Here is a 19,923-nt window from a genome sequence, read left to right as displayed (position 1 = left end):
GGTGGAAGAGACAAAACTTTATAAAGAAATTTTACTCTGGGGGCAGAGAGAAAGGAAGCACAAAACTTTGAAGGAGAATTATTTAACATGGAAGGAGAGTAGATGACATTTGACTTAGGTGTGAGGGCAGAGTCAGAGGGCATTCCAAGGTAGGATATAGTAAGTGAACGGCATAGAGGTGTGAAAAGATTATGTTCTATTTGAGAGTTAGGGGTAACGGAGCATAGCTAAGAGTACGGGAAATTAAGAAAAATGATGGGATATCAAATTTGGATAATATTGTGAAGGGTTTGGTAAAGGCTACTGAGTCGTGATTTTTATTTTAAAAATAATGATATTGGAGCTTTCATCTAGGATATCAATATAAGCAAATCTTATTTATTTATTTATTTATTTATTTTTGAGAGTTTTTATTACTGTAGGGCACGTGCACTTGCCAAAAAGACAGACAGAAAGTAAGGATCTTCCCCTCTGCTTCGCCCCCGGGATGGCCACACTACAGTCCCTTCTCCTCTGTTGTCCCTTCTCCTCTGTTCTCCTCTCAGGATCTTGGGCACGCATGCACATGTGCCAACATGAGTTTAATCCACTAGGTCTGGAACTTGAACCCTGGTTGACTACACAGGAGCCCAGTGACATAGCCATTACACCAACTTCTCAGTAGCAGTGTGGAAGATGGGAAGGAAGAAGATGTCTGGAAGTAGGAAGTTCTATTACCTCTAGGTTATCACGATAACTTAGATAAGAGATGATGAGGAGTGTAACTGATGTTGGCTAGAAGAAGGAGGGGATTCTAGAACACAGCTGGCATTTGTGAAATATTTGTTTGCAAGGTACATAGTGAAAGGTTTACTGATTCAGTAGGTGGCAGGTGGTATGTGGATGGACAAGGAAGGTCTTTTGTAGTCTGAAATGTTTTACCAGATATATTTCCTCTATCTTTGACCTCTAGCTCTTAGCACTGAGTTGTTTGAATATTATTAGGTGCTTAAAAAAAGTGTATTACATGAGAGCAAAGTTGTTTTTTTTTTTTTAATCACTTGTTCTATTGTACTTTTCCCTACTTTATTGTTTCACGTTTTTTCTTTCATCTTATCCTTGTTTTCTGACACTGTTTCTTATTTTTGTTTTGTTTTCCTAGGAAAGTACTTTGATTAAAACATATTACATAAGGCCAGCCCATGGCATGGTGGTAAAGGTGACTGGATCCCACATGGCCAACTGCACCATTTGAATCCCATGCCTGGTAGCTTGAAAAACACACCGGGCACCTGTGTGTGCATGCTCCAAATCCCAGAAGGAATTATAGAGGGGAGGGGATTGCAATGTAGCTGTCCCCCATGGGAAGTTCTAACTTTCCCTCTCTCTTTCTCAGTCTCTCTCCAGCAACAGCACATGTCCTCTAACAAAATTAAAAATAAAACAAAACAAAAACCTCATATTTATTCCGGTCCTGATGGCTTGTAACATAGGCTGAGTGCATGTGCATGTGTGCCCAGGATCCTGATGGGATGGAAAAAGGAAGGAAAAAGTATTACAGTATTACAGTGAAGGAAAAATATCACATATTACATACACACTCACACACACACGCACACATATATGATGCTATTTCTAAAGACTATGTGTAAAATCAAAAACTGTAGATTTCTTTTAAGTTACTTTCATGTTTTACATTTCACCAGACATGAAGCCATTGAAACTAAGGGTTGACCCAGTTTCATAATTTTATAATTCCTTTATGAACAAGTGGTGTTTTCAAAACAAACTTAAGTACACTTAAAACATACATTAAATTTTTAGTAGGATATAGTATTTATTTATTGTTAACAAAATTCATTTTTCAAAATGTCCTAAGATAAAAGTTATGTTTGATGTTATTGAAGTAAGCTCCTAAATGTAAGGAATGATTTGTGAATGCCATGGGGCTGAAAATATGAGCTCGTCATCACTTCTGGTTTGTGACTGGGGAGGGTTGTTCTCATGGCACTCACTCTGAGGTCTTAAAGGAAGAGAAAGTCCAAACTGGGTTATTTTCTAAATAACCATATTTCCTAAACCAACAAAATAACATTTTTAAAAAAAGAGAAAACTTTATGTACTTGTTTTCTCAGAGCGAGAGAGAAAAGCATTCCCAATAGACTTTATACTGTAATCCAGTCCCCAGTGTCAGCCAACCAAAATCACAAGCAAACCTTCACATGCCATGTGTACAGACAGACCTCAGGACAAGAACCTGGGACCCTCCCATAAGACCGCAGCATTGAGGAGCATTGTGCCACCCTCGTGCCTCCACTGCTGTCCTGAAATAATGTTTTGGAAACATTCGCCTGCTCTGGAAGTTCATAAGTCCTAGCTAAAACTGTCATTGAATTTTCCAATCCAAATTCATATGACCACAGCTCCTGATCAAAAATATATAGAAAAGAAATAGTTATTTCAATGAATTTTTAATAAAAGAATAAAAGGAAACATTTACAGTATAACTGTTTACTTTAGAGGGATTGTTTCAAGTCTGATCAAAAATATATAGAAAAGAAATAGTTATTTCAATGAATTTTTAATAAAAGAATAAAAGGAAACATGTTTACTTTAAAGGGATCGTTTCAAGTCTGATTGTTTATCAGGTTCACCGAGAAAACTTTTTTCCAGATACTGTTTCTGGGATCCACTTTCTGCAAGGCTGTAATGCAGTAGGGCAGGAGTAGGCCACTGCAGTGTCTGTACCAGTTGTCTCTGGGAAGCAGGGTTAGTAGTGATAGTTAGGTGGACTTATAGGGCAGATTCTTCTGCAAAATTGTTAAGGGACAAAATTTTGCTTCTTAGCGTGGTTTAGGGGTGAAAGTGCCCATATTTAATCACTGAAGGAAATGTGTAGGCTCTTTTTGTAGTTAAAAACACCTACTTAGAGCAAATATATTAAAGATTTAACTTTTTTAATGCTGGGAATGTCTGAATATCATACATATATTAGTGTCCATACTTTTCTGTATTTAATTTTTAAAAAAAAAAAATAGTAACTGAAACTGTTTGTTGCCCTCTGGACATTCACCTGTTTTCTTGTTTTTGTTTTTGTCTTTTTTTTTTTTAAGAAATCACAGATTTTGTTCAGATGTTTGAAGTGAGGAGGAAAATTCGCCAATCATAGCTATCTTATTCTTGCAAGTGATTGACTTTGGAGTCAACATTGGGGTGAGCATGTGAGCCAGTATTGACCAGAAGACATCTCCTAGAGGGTTTCTGAGAAAGGTCTTTAACATATTCTTAAAAAGAGAAAAGTGTCCTTTTTTTTTCAAGGATTGGTGTCATCTTGCATTAGATGCTTGGAATTGCATCAGAGAATCTTATAACTATGAGGGGAGTAGTCAGATGGGAGGGTTGACATGCCCGAAATAACTGAAAATACATAACCTTTGTCTTTAATGCAATTAAACTGTGAAATTAAGAATACTAGAGCTATCTTAATCTTTGTATGTTTTGTTATGTGAGACAATAAATATCCAGAAGCTTTATGAGGGTAAGATCTTTCTAAATTTGTTCACTGTAGTGTCCCTTATCCCTAGAACAATACCTTGGCACCATGGTATATAATAGTGAATATATTAAAATGACTTACTTAAGTCGGTTTGTGGACAAAGTTACCTTGATAGATTAGAGGAAGAAATATTTATATAAATGGTCTCAATCATGTTAGTCTTAAATGCAATTAGGAATTGGTTCCTCTGGGCTTAGCCATTTGCTAAATGTTTTGGGTAATATTTTATTCCCAAATGGGTTAAAACTGTCTTACACTTTAATGAAGACAAGACTCTAAAATTTATGTTATCTAATTCAGACGCCAAAAATTTAAAGCAGCCCTGTAAAATGGACACTTTGACATTTCTCTGGAGAAAATAAAATGAGAATAAAGAGAAAATATTGTTATTCTTACTTATTTACTCACATACTGAAAAACTTCCATTATGTTTTACCTATACTCTGCTGTTCACATATAAAAAGGAATTTAAAATTCATATATGGGCATCTACTTCTGGAAAAAACTATCTTGCACCATTTTTGTGAAGACAGTCTCCCCTCTGTAGGATACCAACTCAAGCCTTATATAAAAATGGCGTAAGACAGCTAGCCCTCTGTTCTATAGTGTAACCCACCCAACTCTATTGTTCAGTTGTGTGGAATAAGAAGCTTGCTCATTACTTCTTTAATTACAGGAAGTTGCCAGAATCTTCTACAGGGTTTGAACATTATCATTAAGGCCATTCTAGTGTTCTGAGTCAATTCTTTGAATTTTGCTTATAGTCCTAAATTTTCAATTTATGTCAGAGGCAGCGACATCTATAATGAGAATGATTAAAACCAAAGCATAAAGTTTCCTTGTCTCTGGCCATGTTTTAAGGGAATTTACTGAAGTCTTCTTAGAAACAACTACCTTTCAATGAACTTAGAGGGTTATAGGGTTTATTTACAGCTCCGGGAGAGGGCTGGCAGTGGTAGTACATATTCAGGTGATCTCTGCTGCTAGGTTCACACAGGAAAATACTGGGTTTGTCGCCAGAAGTCCCCCTGCACACCTTGATGTGTGTACACATGTCTCTGATCCTGACTGATGGATGCTGGAGGTGGACTGTGGCATGAATACCCTGTTGGGGGTATCTGTCTCTATCTCTTTCTCTCTCTGTGTCTCTTTCATGTAAGAAATAAAATAAGCAGAGAAAAAGCTCCGTGGGAATTCATAATCATGGAATTCATTTTTGCTCTGATTTACTTTGCTTAAGCTACTTGAAAAAAACTTACCTTTTCAATGTTCTGTTATCAATCTATTGCTTCTTCTACCTAATTCCAAAAATTTTAACTGGAACTTCATTTGTATTTCCACTTCCTAATCTCAAGGAGATACCATTCTCACTTGTACATTAAGTTTGGTTTGCTTTTAATATGGGGAGGAAAAGGAAAAAAAAAAACTTTTAGATATATTAGATATATAATTTGGAACTGACTTTTCTTATGCTGTTTTTAGAAAGGTTACTTAACTAGTATTTTTGATGCATGTCTCTACACATAGTATGATATCCGTAACTGAATCTTTAATTCCCTTGTTATAACAGAGAATTTCTCGAATCCTTACTACAGTTCCACCATCCTCATATTATGCTTTTACAGCAATTCCCTAGACTCATGAAGGTGAAGGCTGAAGTTTATAATGATATTGAATACCAAACTGTTGCTTGATTTATTCAGGAAGGTTGTTATATGCTGGGATCAAGTGACAGCTTAAAAGCTAGTATAATTCATCATCATCAGTTAATTTTCACTGTGTGTCCACTGGGTGCTGAACATCATACAAGGCTCTTTGTCAGCACGTATGTGCCTGATAAGGTTGATGGAATTTTAAGAATACAGGATCTTGTCCGTGAGGAACTCCCCGTATAATCAAGGCAAGTCAGCAGATGCCCAGCATTCTCGAGCTCTGTGTACAAAACTTGTGTAACTAAGAATGTTTTATTTTTGTGATGAGTTTGTGTCAGTAAATGGAGGTTTCCTTCCCATTAATATCTATGTTGCCACTAAATGAAAAAGATGATGTTGAATAGGTCAAGTTTAAGTGTTTCTGATGGTCCTGAGCTTGGCTGACCATGAATCGCACAAGGCATATTCATGTTCGTACATACTTTGAGATATCATCCATGATTTCACATTGTAATTTTGTAGTAAGATCTAGTTATCCCTCACAGAAACATATAGGTACTTTACCTCTTGCCAAGAAAGACAAATTAGTCACATGCAGGTGACTCATTTAGAGCAAGTGCCTTGTTGTTCTACACACCTGTAGGGGATGTTTATTCTGTCTCTGAAATAATTCAGAAATCTGATCTAGACTAAATTAAGATGTAGCTCCTTGTGATCCTGCCATTTACGGCTAACAACATACTGTATAATGTAAATGAAGTATAGAATATCTGTAGTCTAAATAACCTCTGAAGCATAGTACTGATCTAGGAAATATAACATATTCCTGGTTAGGGATAGTATAGATGATTAGACCAGGGACTGTCATGAGCATCTCACGGAGTTTCTTCTATGACCTTGGCCTGGATTCTGTGACCAGCATGTTTGCTTACTTCAGAATTATCTTCTAATATGCCCCTTGTTTAGTGATCTGCATGGCTGTCTCTAGTAGAGCTTCAGTGAAGATTCCCTTGTCAGAACCTTAACATTTTTTGTTGGCAACAAGGACTTAGATTCAGGGATTGCCTTAGTGTGAACCAGTCACGAACTTTTATTTTCTAGGTTAGAGATTGTTTTTTCTATCAATGTAATTTCTTTAACATTTTTGTTGGTTGCTTATCAGTAGTCTTTTTAGGGGGGAGGTGGTGATAGAGGACTTCTTTTTCAGGTAATTGACACCAATGGTTGTGTCATATAATGATCTTTGACGGGTCTCTTGACTTGCCACTTTTGTTTTTGAGCACTGGGCCCTTCCTATCTCCTTTCATCTCAGTTTAATGATTTCATGTCCATAGATGTACTTTGTGGGTGGTGAGGCTTGACTCAGGTTGCTGCTCCTTCCCCAGGCTTTCTCCCTTGAGAATGAGTGACTGAACTGCTCATGGGCAGTGAGGTGGGCAGGCCCTTGAAAGAGCCTGGGGTTTCAGGCTTCCACTGTGGTTTTTCCTCCTTATTTCCATTCCTGGTCTTCTGTTTCCCAGCATTTTTCTCAGCACACTAAATCTAGACTGTAACAAATGACTAGTTGGCTAAAATTCAGTTAACAGGCTTTGTGAATAGTGATCCCAGTTCACTGACTATGAGGGCCATTTGCACATGGTTGCATATCTGTGAATTGCACAAAGCAAGTGGGGGCTGACTCGAGCCCTTTTTCTACTCTGGTAGAAAAGTACCAGTCTGCTAAACTGGTACTCTAGGCTAGGATGGCTTTTTGAAATCTGTCTATAAGGAGGAGCTCCTTTAGAGATCTGTACAACAGCAAGGTTGTTCGCATGTTGCTGGCCCTGGCAGTGTTGCATGTCAGTAACAGCAGCTTTTTATCATTGGCTTTCAATGATAAAAGTTAGAATGGAGTTTGCCATTTGCTTGCAATGACCCCTGAAGGTTATAATTCAAGTATACCAACACAGGAATAGTTCTGTGCAGAGTACCCTAAAACTTAAGCTTTAGTGCACACTCAGTTGCTTCCCAAGAACTAATGACAGCTTATATTAGTTAGCTACTTTGCTACTGTTTGATTGCTGATTTTCCAGGCTAGGATGGAATGATTTCACTGTCCTCATTCTTGCCTTTACTTAGCTGGCATCACATTTCAACAATCTTCTTCTGATGCAGATTGTCCTATTACATCATAGTTGTTGGTTTCAAGCTTTTTGACTTGTATCTTTGCCTTTCTCAGAGAGTCTGTATCACATAGAAGCAGCGAAAGGGACACAAAGGTAGGGCTGGGTCCAAAGCAGAAAACAGTTCTGCATCTGTCCAGGTGTGTTAATGTGTCCATTAAAGAGTGCTGCGTGCTTCTTAACGGGAGGTCATCTTACATGCTTTGTTGTCTTTGGATGCTATAATTAGTGTGTAAAGCCTTTAATTCTATAATTTGATGTATCTGTCTTTTGTGTGTATGCTTTATTATTATTATCCAGTAATTTTAGATGTTATTTACCCTAATTTTATTATAGTATACATTGCTTAATGTTTGTAGCTGTTCAACTTGACTAAGTGATGTATATCTGAAATGTTATTTAAACATAATTTTTAAATATATCCTATCACATTGGGATAGAAATACTTTTTAAGTGATTGCTTATAAAAACAAATGCAAATAACAGTTTTAGGAATATTTTCTTCTAGGGCTAATGGGCAGAATGGTGGTTAAGACACCTGGATCCTATGTGGTTGACTGTGTGCTTTGAATCCTGGGGCTGGCAGCTTGAAAAATAGGCCAGGCACGTGGGTGTGTGTGCCCAAAATTCCAAAAGGAGAATGGAGGAGAAAGAACTATGGTGCGATCATCTCCTATTGGGAGTGGGGGGGTTAGTCCTTTCTCACTTCTCTTCTCTCTCTTTCTCCAGCAAGTACATACATTCTTTAGCAAATTAAAAAGAAAAGTCCTATAAATTTTATGATGGAACACCAGCAAGTTCAAACATGTATAACTTATAGTCTGGACATTGAAGCATAAGTAGTAACCAGTGTATATTGTTGTTTTGTTGCTTTAAGAATTCTGAGGAAAGTTTCCATTTGCCACCCTTTAATCAATTTTTTTAAATACCAAAGAAATGCTTTTTATATCCTTTTTAAAGTCATGGATGTATTCGTCCTGAATGTGCTCATTATCAACTATTAGAAAATGCAAGAGTAGTTCTTAAAAAAAAGAAAAGAAAAGAAAAGAAAAAAGTGAAAGTATTGTTCCTTGGAAAGTTATGTAAAATTTCAGTATGTAGGGGACCAGCAGTTAGCGTAATGGCTATGTCGCTGGACTCCCATGTAGTAGACCACGGTTAGAGTCTCGGACCAGTGGCTTAAACTCAAGCCGGGCGCATGTGCGTGCCCAAGAGCCCAAGAGGAGAATGGAGGAGAAGGGATTGTGGCGTGACCATCCCCCATGGGGGGTGATTTCTCGCTTTCTGTCTCTCTGTCTTGCTCTGTCTTTCTGGCCAGCACATGCGCCCTATAGTAAAACCTCTCCAAAAAAAGAAAGAAAAAAAATTCAATATGTAAAAGAGATTTTAGAAAGATTGTGCCTTCATTGTAGTTTTTATTGAATATGTTTTCTGCCATAGAAGAAAAAGCAGTAGACTATTTCCTGAAAAATACTTATAAATACATTAGCATTCATTTATTTCAATATACTTTTATGCAATTTATAAATAATCATTGGCAGAAGTTACTTTATCAGTAGACATGAATAATAGAAATATCAGTTGAATCAGAGAACAAAGAGATACCATAGAAAATGTAAATACCATCTTGCTATGGGATTGTATGGAAAGACAATATCTTAATACGTAATGAAAATGTGTAGACAACAGTTCAAAATAGAGCCTGTTAACTTAAACGGAAAAATATTCTGTTTCAAAAATGTGTTAGTGGTGGAGTCATGTCATCCAAATAACTTAGTTAGAAACCACGATTTACCATTGATGGCATAAAGTAACGCTGAATTTATCATTCACTTGAAGATAAAAACAAATATTAGGAAAAAATGCACTGGGAGGAAATATAACAGAGCCTTTCGTTCTTCATTTGTTTACCATCTGGGGACGTGTTAGTAATCAATGCAAATCATAAAACAAAATGCTTGCTCTTGTTCTGAAAAATCTTCATTTTTGAATTTATTTTTGGTCAAGTTGTAATTTTTCTGAATAATGGAAGTTAACATTTGCATATTTATTTGAAACATGTTTATTTACAAAAAAGGTTTGGGGATGGTTTATATTTTAAAAATCTAGCAACACAGAATTAAATTGAAAAATCTAAGTGGTGAATCAAAAAGAAATAAGAGAAAATTATGAAGGGGAAAGTAAGGGAAGGAAAAAACAAGTATATGTAGGGGATTGAGAAGTTAGGCCTCTCAGTACCACTGGGGAATCTGCCATTTTTTTCTCATTTTGTAAGAGCAAGTCTTAATGACCAGAGGGGAGAAAATATGTTCTCCAAACCTCAGAACTGGGAAATACTGACTCTGGAATGCAAATCCTAGTTTCCTTGTTCAAAGGCAACATGCTTCCCACCATTTGTTGCTGCCAGTATCTTGTTTGACGAAAGCCGTAACAATTATGCATAAATTGCCCCTCATTAACCAACTCACTCTAGTCTGCCTGGAACTAACATGGCTTTAAAACTAAGTTCCTCATCCCCACCCCTTCAGCCTTTAGCAAACTGGGATGGTCGGTCACCCCACTTTATATTCTCCTACTCGCAGTAAGAAGTGAAGTTTGACTGAATCTTACATAACTGTCTGTAAATAGCCAAGTAAAACTGGGAAGGATACTTTTACTACAAAACTACATGATACCAGTATTACACTTCAGTAATGATCAGCTCTTTCATTGTAAAGATAGCTTTCTAAGATCCACCACAGGCTAGAGATTTGCAACAGTCTTTCTGTTGCTACAAGTAGATTGTTTGTAGTAATAGCAGACCATCACTTAAACATTTCTTTCCCGTGAAATTTGGTGTCTTTTGAGTCATTTGGGCTGAGGCAGTTTATGTGTATTATATGTATATACACCATACACGTACTTGTTAATAGGCCTTGATAGATGAGATTAATGTTCTATAATGAGCCCCAGCGTTCATTCTGTGGCTTAAGTAGGATCAAAGTTAATTTAAAAGAAATGAACATTCCAGGTCAATGAGAGGCTCTGCTCCTTGCTGCCATGCAGACTCCTGTTTGGCTTCTCCAATGTCCCTTCCAATATTTTTCTTGGCTGTGGGCAGAGTTGGGTTGCTGCCAAGTGCAAGAAAGAAAGTATAGAAAGGGCACACCCTAGTCTTTGAGGTCCAGGCCCAGAAGTAGCAGAAGTAATTTCTGCTCTCATTCCTTCAGCGAGAACTTGGATACATGGCTGAACCTGACTTCAGGGGAAGACTGGGAAACGGGATCAGCCATGCTCCTGGACAGTTGGAAAATTACATTTAGGGAAAAGCTAACTGTCTTCGCCCTCTAGCCATTATTTAAATATATTTGAGTACTTTCTAAGTGCCCTTATGAAACACAGAGAAAAAATGCCTCTCTACATAACTTCTAAAGTAGTATCCTTTGTTTTGAGTTGTAGAATCTCCCATTACTATCTGGATATTTTTGCATAGTAGTTAAACCTGAGTTAATGTTTAAAATGCTAGTAGATATGGCATAATTATACAATTCCCTCCCTCTGCCCCATGAGTTTCCAGTCATATAGTAGCAGACTTTGATTAGAATCCTCAAACTGATCAAGGTTCCCAAAAAAGTCAGAATCCCAAAAACATATTTCAGTTTGTTACATATATGCAGTAAATAAAATGAAGATGGAAAACATGACATGTGGTTTAAGAGTCCAGAAACTCAAGAGATAAATTATAAATTTCAAAAGGCCCTTGATGGTGAACTAAGAAAACACACAGAAAATGCCAGGAGCTTCTATACTGCATACGTACTAGGGTAGAGACTCCACCCAAGGTCTTTGTATTGAAAAAGGCTTGGCTCAAACTGAGAAAAAGGGGTGGGGATTAGCACATTTCACTGACTTAATTTTAGCCTAAATTCACATTGTGTAGCAATAAAAAAGTAATACAACTTTATCATAATTAGCACATATTGAAGTAATTTTTCATTTCCCTTATAAAGCTGCTATTATGTATGGATGAATATTGTAATGTAGACCACATATGATGCATATTAAATAATACAGTGTGTGTGTGTGTGTGTGTGTGCACGTGCGCGTGCGTGTGTGTGTCCTATGGTGACCAAAGAGTAGAACTGTCCTGGGCACCCCGTAACAGTCTTGTAACTATCACTGGGAAAAAATAATTTAGATTTCTATCAAGTTCTTTTCCTCTGCCATATTTTATACTGGTCATTGTTTTTTACTGGAAATTTTAAATCCTAGGCATTTAATTTTTATTATTTTTTTATGTGTATAACAGCATTTAAACTGACTAAATGGCATGAGAATTCTTTTGTAATTTCATTAAATCTGACCTGTGCCAAGATCAGCGACTGAAGATGATTTGTACATGCTAATAGATTATAGGCTATAGGACAATGTTGCTTTATTTTGCTGCTACAGCAGTTCAGGTACAATTATTACTAGCTACAATATCACCCAGGTTTTCTTTTAGAAAAAAATGTGTCAAAGAAGTCCAGGCTTTTGACTCATTTACTCCTATATTCATTATTCTTATTGAAAATCACTAGACATAATTCTATTGGTTTCCTTCCTGATTGAAAATATTGGAACCTAGAAAGCCCAGTATTTCTTAAGATATTTGTAACTATTCATCATGGATATTAAAATTACAATCATGCTGCATTGAGTGAGCAACGATTTTTTTTTTAATCTTTACACATATGATAAGCGGGTGACCAATGCTATCCAGGTTTGAAGATGCTGAATGTTCTTATAACTGGCATTTGAAATTTTGATGTGTATTGCATTCGTTGCTGAATATCAAGAATACATTTTTTGCTCGTATAGAGTAAATTTAAAATGGGGTCTTTTGTCGAAGCACCCATCCTGTTTGGAATGATATAACAGATGCTGCATGTTCACATATCAAACAAAATGCCAGCTTTCTGTAGAAAAGAGGTGTCAAAAAGTTTCTTTGTACCTTTAACGCATGTGATTATGTAGTACAAAATGCAGAGTTTGTAAAATTTCTTGAATATACAGGCAAAAAAATGAATAATTCAAAACAACTCATAAGTTCTACATTCTATTGTCCCTTTATAACGCAGGCAGAAGATAGCAGTGCGCTCCCAATAGAGCTGAATTTGCACAAGTTACACCTCTGAAAATGCCAGATGGTCTATGGTCTACTTTTGAGAGCTGTCACATATGTAAAGATTTGAAAAAAGAAAGACAGCTGAATGAGAGCGGTGGATCATTAAAGGGAGAGCGAGGGTCCCTAGGCATCACTTGTGTTTTAAGAAGCATTGTGTCGTTCTCATATTAGTGCGCTTTTTTTTTCTTTAAAGCCATACACAACTTTTACACAATACAGAAAAGAAATCTGTTTAAAGCCAAGTAATAGTGGCTTAATCAGCCAGGCATTTTTGTTTTTTATTTGAAAATAAAATCATGTTTACCACTTGGTTTTAATCATAATTTTACTATAAGATTCGAGTCATAACCATGAAAAATTATCAGCAAAGTTTAATTTAATGTCTATAGAGATAACTGATATAGCTAGGGCTTATCCAATTTTGATTCGACTTACATAATGCATGCATCTGGCAAAATCATTCGACTAAGAAATTATCTTAATGTTAAGGAAACTGGAGTGAAGAGATAATACTTGGTTACCTGACCATAATACAAACTATTGTAAAAATAATTAGGTGACAGTGAAACAAAAATAATGTGCTATCATTTATCTGCCAACAGAAATAGTTATCATTTTAAAGATTGAAATGTAGATAAACCATTAAACATATGTTAGAATATCACTCTAGCCATACCCGGTAATTTGCAAATAGTCAGTTTTGATAATAGGAAAAGGTCAAATCTGTCAATTTTAGAACTTGGTAGAAGGACACAGTTGTCTTTTACCACTCTTATTTTTATTTATTGAAAATGTTGAACAATTACATTAAGTAATTCTAAATGTATCTTAGATTATGGAATAAGACAGGACATTCTTGATTGAAAATGAGTCTTCCCAGCCTTGGTCAGTGACATATTGACTTAACCAAACTCTCTGGTTGTTTGAATTATTCTTTTCAGAGAAACACTGACTCAGAACATTCCATTTATTTGGTGACATTACAGAGAAGAGCTCTGAAAAGAACACCAAATTGGGGTTTAACTGTCTTCTCTGGCATCCTTTTAAATACATATGCATAACTATTACAGCTTTATGTTCAATAGCAGTCATTAGAATGTCATTCTAGTTGATACAAGACATTACAGGAGCAGCAAATTAATCTCCGGATCAAACGATTGCACATTCTTTTTACAGATGCTTTGATTGTAGATTTTAGTTATGAGATTTTAGTTATATGGCTGCTAAACAGATATTTGCTTTTTTGACAATTAGTTCCCTTTATCATTAAATACCTGGAAAACACTTTAAGACGATTTCATATCAATTCTATAACCCAGGTATAATAGAGTTGGTATGAAAGTGTGCTTTTTGTTAAGCAAGAAAAAAAAAAGAATCTTTCCTTTTTCTTGAACTATACACATTCATGAATATATTTTGATATGTTGAGATGTTTTTCTTCACATACGTAGGATATGTGAACAAGAAGGGAAGAATGGTATACTAAAACTTACTCAAATACAAACTGCCTTTTTGTGTCAAAAATACACACCAAGTTTTAGCTAGTCCCCAGACTACAGATAAGCCCTCTTTAGACATTTATCATTCCTATACATAACTGATGCAGCTTTGCATACAGTACTTGTTTTAAAGTACTTGTTCTAAAGCGTTATTAGTAGTCATATTTAATTTACATTTCATAATTGCTCATAATCACATACAGAAAATACAACTGTAATTTTAGATACTGAAATTTAGAGTAGAAAAAAATCTCTTGAGACCAGCAGATGGCATAGCAGTTATGTTGCTGGACTCTCACACAGTCAATAGCAGTTCAAGTCCCCGACTCAGTGACTTAAAACTTATGCCGGACACGTGTGCATGTGTGCTCTGAATGTTGAGAGGAGAGTGGAGGAGAAGGAATTGTGGTGTGACCATCCCCCCAGGGGATAATTTCTCTCTTTCCACCTCTCTGTCTCTCTGGTAAGCGCATGCTCCCTATAGCAAAAACTTATTTTTTTTATTTACATTTTTTAATACATTCAATCACATTGTTTAGCTTACAAGATGATCATTTCAATATATGAACATTTCTCCCCGGTTGAGTTGATCAAAATATAACAACACTACCTCCCAAAACTTCTATCTTAAAAAAAAAAATAAATAAATTCTTAATGTTTGTTTTTGTTATTGCTTGCCAGTGTTTTTGCTAAAAAATTGTGACTTATATTGAAAGCTTAAGCTCTACACAGTCAAGATAAATGTTAATTTTTTTAAAAAAGAAGTTTGCCAGGGGGCACGTATGTTTTCTGGAGAAAGATGGTGAGACAACATCCCCACCCTTGACCATGGGGAAAAGGGGCTGCTCATGCTACAATCGTCCTCCTGATTTCTCCCTCCTTTCAGAATTGTGGGCACACACGCATATGTGCTGGTGCTTTTTGTTTTGTTTCTCTTTTGCAAGCTGCCTGGACAAGGACTGAAACCATACAGTCAGCCATGTGGGTCCAGCTGCCTTAACCACGCTGGCCCAATAAATGTTCATTTTAATTAATTAGCTCAATGACTTAATATAAACAGATACGTTTTGGAAAGCATCAAGTCTTTTAGTTGCCAAAACTAGAGTTTATCTGAGCTAATTTAAATAGAAAATAAGTTTGTTAGCAGCCGATAGAGTCTCCCACAGTTACAGAGCTAAGAATTAGGTTTATCCACTTCGTAGGGCTTCTCGGATCACAACCCCACTGCTGCGTCATCAGGTCGCTGTCCTGCTTAGTGGACCCTAGAGACTGCTCTCTCCTGCCCAGACCAACACACCGCTGTTTTCTGTGCAGAGGCCCTACCTGTGTGGTGTGGCTGACTCTTTCTGAATGCAAGCTGTACTTTGGCTTGCTAGGACTTTAGTCACATACCTGCCCCGTCATTGCAGAGTATTCTGGGATGGGAGATAGAGAAATTTACCAAAAGTCTGTGAAAGTACTCAGAAATGCTGTGCAACACAAACGTTGAATATTTACCCCACTTTTTTCATGACTCTATCTAGTTTGTTTGTCCTTCTTTCCTATTCTGCTATTAAAGTATTGGGTTGTCAAAAAGTCACGATGTATTTGTCTATGTTTTTCTAAGCAAAAATGTGTCATGACTTTTTGGACAACCTTAATAGTTCCCTATATTTTCACTTTAGAAAGTTTGCTTTTCATACTAAGGCATTTATTACCTGTGGGATTTATTCATATGAGGTATATGGGCATATACATGTGTACACCTACATACAGAGTGACTTCAAAGGATTTGTGGAAAAATGGAATTACAGTCCAAGTTTATTTTGGCACAAACCATTTTGAAATTCAACACAGTTTTTTTCAAAATATACTTTTCCCATGAACTGTTTGAAGACCTCGCAGATGTGCACATACCTGTGTGTTTGGAGCTCTTCTCTTCCATTGGTTTTTATGTTTGTACCTGATCCATTGCCACACTGCTTTAGTTATGGTAATTTGTTTGTTTGTTTGCTGTAGGGCACATACACTCACCAGGGAGAGAGACAGAGAGAAAGATACAGAAGATGAGAAATTACTCCTGAGAGGGCTTGACCACTCCATGATCCCTTCTCCTCCATTCTCCTTTTGGGATTTTGGGGACACAAGTACATGCACCCGGAGTGTTTTTCAAGCCACTAGGTCCAGGACTCCAACCACACAGTTGACCATGTGGGATCCAGCTGCCTTAATCACTATACCATCAGATGGTCCTAATTATGGTAATTTTATACTATTTCATATCTAGTAAGTCGAGTCCCACAGCCCTCTTCTTCATTTAAAATGTCCATGGTGACTCTTGATTATACATTTTTATAAGTTTTTGAATCAACTTCTAAACTCAATAAGCATGCTGGAAAAGTTAAAGGGAATTACATTAACTACATAAATTACAAAGAAGGAACATTTCAATATTCTCCATTTATTTGTGTTTCTTTTATGACCTTCTGTAAAGTTTTATCATTTTTATTGTAAACTCTCTGTCCCTTTTTTCCTATAATAGTTTTATCCCTAGAGCCTTAACAGTGTTTTTTGTTTGTTGGCTTTTTTTTCTTTTATTGCTACTATAAAGGGTTAATTTTTTCTTTCAAATTTTTTGGTCACTGTTGGCATATAGGAACATGGTTGATTTTTGTATGATTGATCCTGTAAAAACTTGCTAAATTCTTGGTTTTCCATCATTTATAGTCTCTTAGATTATCTCTAGAACATTGAAATCTATACACACCTCGAATGTTTCTTCTCCTTTTACAGAATTCAGACTTATATTTATTTTTCTGGCTTATTGCTTTTGTTAGGACCTCCAATGTAATGTTGCACAGGAGGGGGAGGTGAGCATTCTGTGCTTGGTCCTCACTCAGATTGGAGGGCTACGACTTCTGTGTTGCAGTTTAATTTTGACAGACATTTTTTATCAGATTAAGGAAGTTCTCTTTTCATAAATGGCTTATTTTAAAATCAAATTAAGTAACAAATAGAAAAAAGACTTTCTTCTCCAGGGTTTAAAATGGAATGAAAAAAAAATTGTATCTTGCTCCGTATTGTCCAATTTTGAATACCTGAATTCATTGTTCCTTTCCTTTTATTTTGAAAGATAATTGAGTAGTTTATCATTATTAGGAGTATTGAGGTAATACTGCCTCATCTACTGCACCTGAAAGAGGGCCCAGCATATAGAAAAACAATCAACATTCGCTGAAAAGTGTTGAATTACTTTTTCAGATTGTTAGGACCTCCAATGTAATGTTGCACAGGAGGGGGAGGTGAGCATTCTGTGCTTGGTCCTCACTCAGATTGGAGGGCTACGACTTCTGTGTTGCAGTTTAATTTTGACAGACATTTTTTATCAGATTAAGGAAGTTCTCTTTTCATAAATGGCTTATTTTAAAATCAAATTAAGTAACAAATAGAAAAAAGACTTTCTTCTCCAGGGTTTAAAATGGAATGAAAAAAAAAATTGTATCTTGCTCCGTATTGTCCAATTTTGAATACCTGAATTCATTGTTCCTTTCCTTTTATTTTGAAAGATAATTGAGTAGTTTATCATTATTAGGAGTATTGAGGTAATACTGCCTCATCTACTGCACCTGAAAGAGGGCCCAGCATATAGAAAAACAATCAACATTCGCTGAAAAGTGTTGAATTACTTTTTCAGATTTCTAAATACCGAAAACAGTATTTTCTGTACTGCTCTATTTGTTATATCCTGTGTAAAGTCACTTTTAATGGTCCTGCTCTAATTTTGTTTTCCTTTTAGTAATTATTTTTTCTTTGTCCATCTTTCTTCTTCCTTTCCTTCCTTTCTTCTCTTTGTCTTTTCCTCTTTGGTTTTAGTATCATTGGTTTTCGTATCATGGGTTAAATACCACATCTCTGTTACTGAATATATTGTCATTTTTAAAAGAAAATGAATTCCTTTTTCTTAACTGCATAAACTATTCCTATTTTTTTTGTTGTTTTTCTCTTTTTTTTAATTTAGCCCAACCTCAGCGCTTGCCTCAGCTTCAGCCTTTAGTACAGGAATCAAGTGAGGAGGAAATAGGCAAGATAAAGAATGGCCACACAAGTCTGAGCAATGGAAATGGAATTCCCCATGGGGCCAAACATGTATCCGCAGATCACCGCAAACTCTCAGCACCTGTTTCTCAAAAAATGCATAGAAAAATCCAGTCCAGCTTGTCTGTAAACAGCGATATCAGTAAGAAGAGTAAAGTGAATGCTATCTTTTCCCAAAAGACAGGCTCTTCACCTGAAGGTAAGTTTGAGCTGCATGCATATTTTATTTGACCAGATGTAAAATCATACTCACTAGTAATTATTCGAACAAGCAAACATAATTGAAGAGTCTTGTTTATCCTCAGACAAACAGGAATTTTGGTAAAATGCAGCTTAATGTCCCCAAAGAAAAGTGCAAGACAGAAAAGGAAGCATTGGTCTCTCACATCCTGCTTTTAGATGATCGTCTTCTAGAGTAAAGAGTCATTGCTTTAAATATAGTTGTTATACTTCTTTTTTTTTATTAATGCCACATTTTAAAATATGAATAAACATGTTGGTGGTATACATGAATGCATGTGAATATTTTTATCCTTCCCTGATGCAATATGTTATTCCATAGTTCAGAGACAAGATGACTCTCTTGCATTTTTGTCTTGCAAATCCGTTCTTAAATATATAAAACTTAAATGAGAAAAAGATTAGATAATTTTCATGCTCTTGCCAGGGAATGGGCTAGGTGACCTCTGTTGTTTGACCAGCTTATTCCAGCCGTCATGCCATCACCTCCCTGTCTACTCCCACCTCTAAACCCCGCCCTATTCCAACTCAGTCTCACTGTGGTCTGTCATTTGCACCTACCTCAGAGGCACTTGGCTGTGTTCTCTGACTGCTGAACTAGTTTTCACCTCTTCAGTCCTAGCTCATTCTTCCCTTGACCAGGTTAAAGTCAGGTTAAATGCTATGAATCTGAGAAAGTTTTCCTTTGTTATAAAACAAACACATGTGATGAGAATAAACCTACAGCCTCTTTTTATGTAATAGTTTGTTGTTAGGATCCTCCACTCCCAAACAATATTCTATATTTATGGCTCCAAATTTCTCCCAGCATATCCATAGTCCTCTGCTGTTCTCTTCCTTTATTTTTCTACTTGATATAAAATCTTAAATAAGAGAGATTCTGGGAATGCCCCTGTGAAGTTGCCCATGCTTATTCATAAAGATAAATTGAGTTGTAAATAGGAAATTGTATTGAGAATTACCAGTAATGAATGGGAGAAAGGATATTAAATTTCGGCTACAGGTGTCTCAAACTCAACTGTGGTAAAGTGGTAGGTTGATCAAATGATATGATAATAAATGGTCTGCATAGTTTCAGGTCAGTGACACTACTTTCCAAACTAATTAGATTGAAAGGGACATGATTGACACTTTAAAATGAGTTTGACATGTAAGCTGCATGGTCATCTCTGAAGCATAGGTAGGCTGTTAACTAAACTGGCTCTCCAAGGAGTTGGGAAGGCAATGCAATTTTCTTTAGAGGATCTTCACTTCTAGGTGATTGGTTGAAATAATTAAATGCAATTGAAATCTACTTGTTTTATACATTTGGATTTACTTATTATGACTCTAACCTCTTATTTTCCATCTGATATTTACTTGTTTTGGTATTAAAAGCATAGTAACATTTATTTGTTTTGGTATTAAAGCATAGTAACATTTGCATATCAATTCAACTTGGAATAGCTTACAAAATTTTTAGAAACTTTTTCATTATCACTTGCCTTAAATACCATGTCTGAATTTATTTCTAATGGAAGAATGTAGTTTCATAAGTAACATAGAAGAAGAAAAATCAACAGCATATAAATGAAATAATGCTACTCTTCCTCTCCCTTATTCCTTTCCCACTCTT

At 36.1% G+C, this 19,923-nt stretch overlaps 1 protein-coding gene across 1 annotated transcript in view; it reads left to right on the top strand.

Annotated features, from left to right (window-relative positions):
* MDFIC (MyoD family inhibitor domain containing) overlaps positions 1–19,923 on the top strand; it is a gene marked incomplete at its 5' end in the record, with an annotated part of 95,467 nt that overhangs the window by 43,544 nt on the left and 32,000 nt on the right. The window contains 1 exon segment of the mRNA XM_014593215.2: positions 17,992–18,267. Coding sequence (XP_014448701.1) covers positions 17,992–18,267 — 276 coding nt within the window.

Source organism: Tupaia chinensis, unplaced genomic scaffold (assembly GCF_000334495.1).
Source record: "Tupaia chinensis unplaced genomic scaffold, TupChi_1.0 Scaffold139935_1, whole genome shotgun sequence".
NCBI lineage: Eukaryota > Metazoa > Chordata > Mammalia > Scandentia > Tupaiidae > Tupaia > Tupaia belangeri.
The sequence above is the reverse complement of the archived record's forward strand: the minus strand, read 5'-3'. Positions and strand labels throughout refer to the sequence as shown.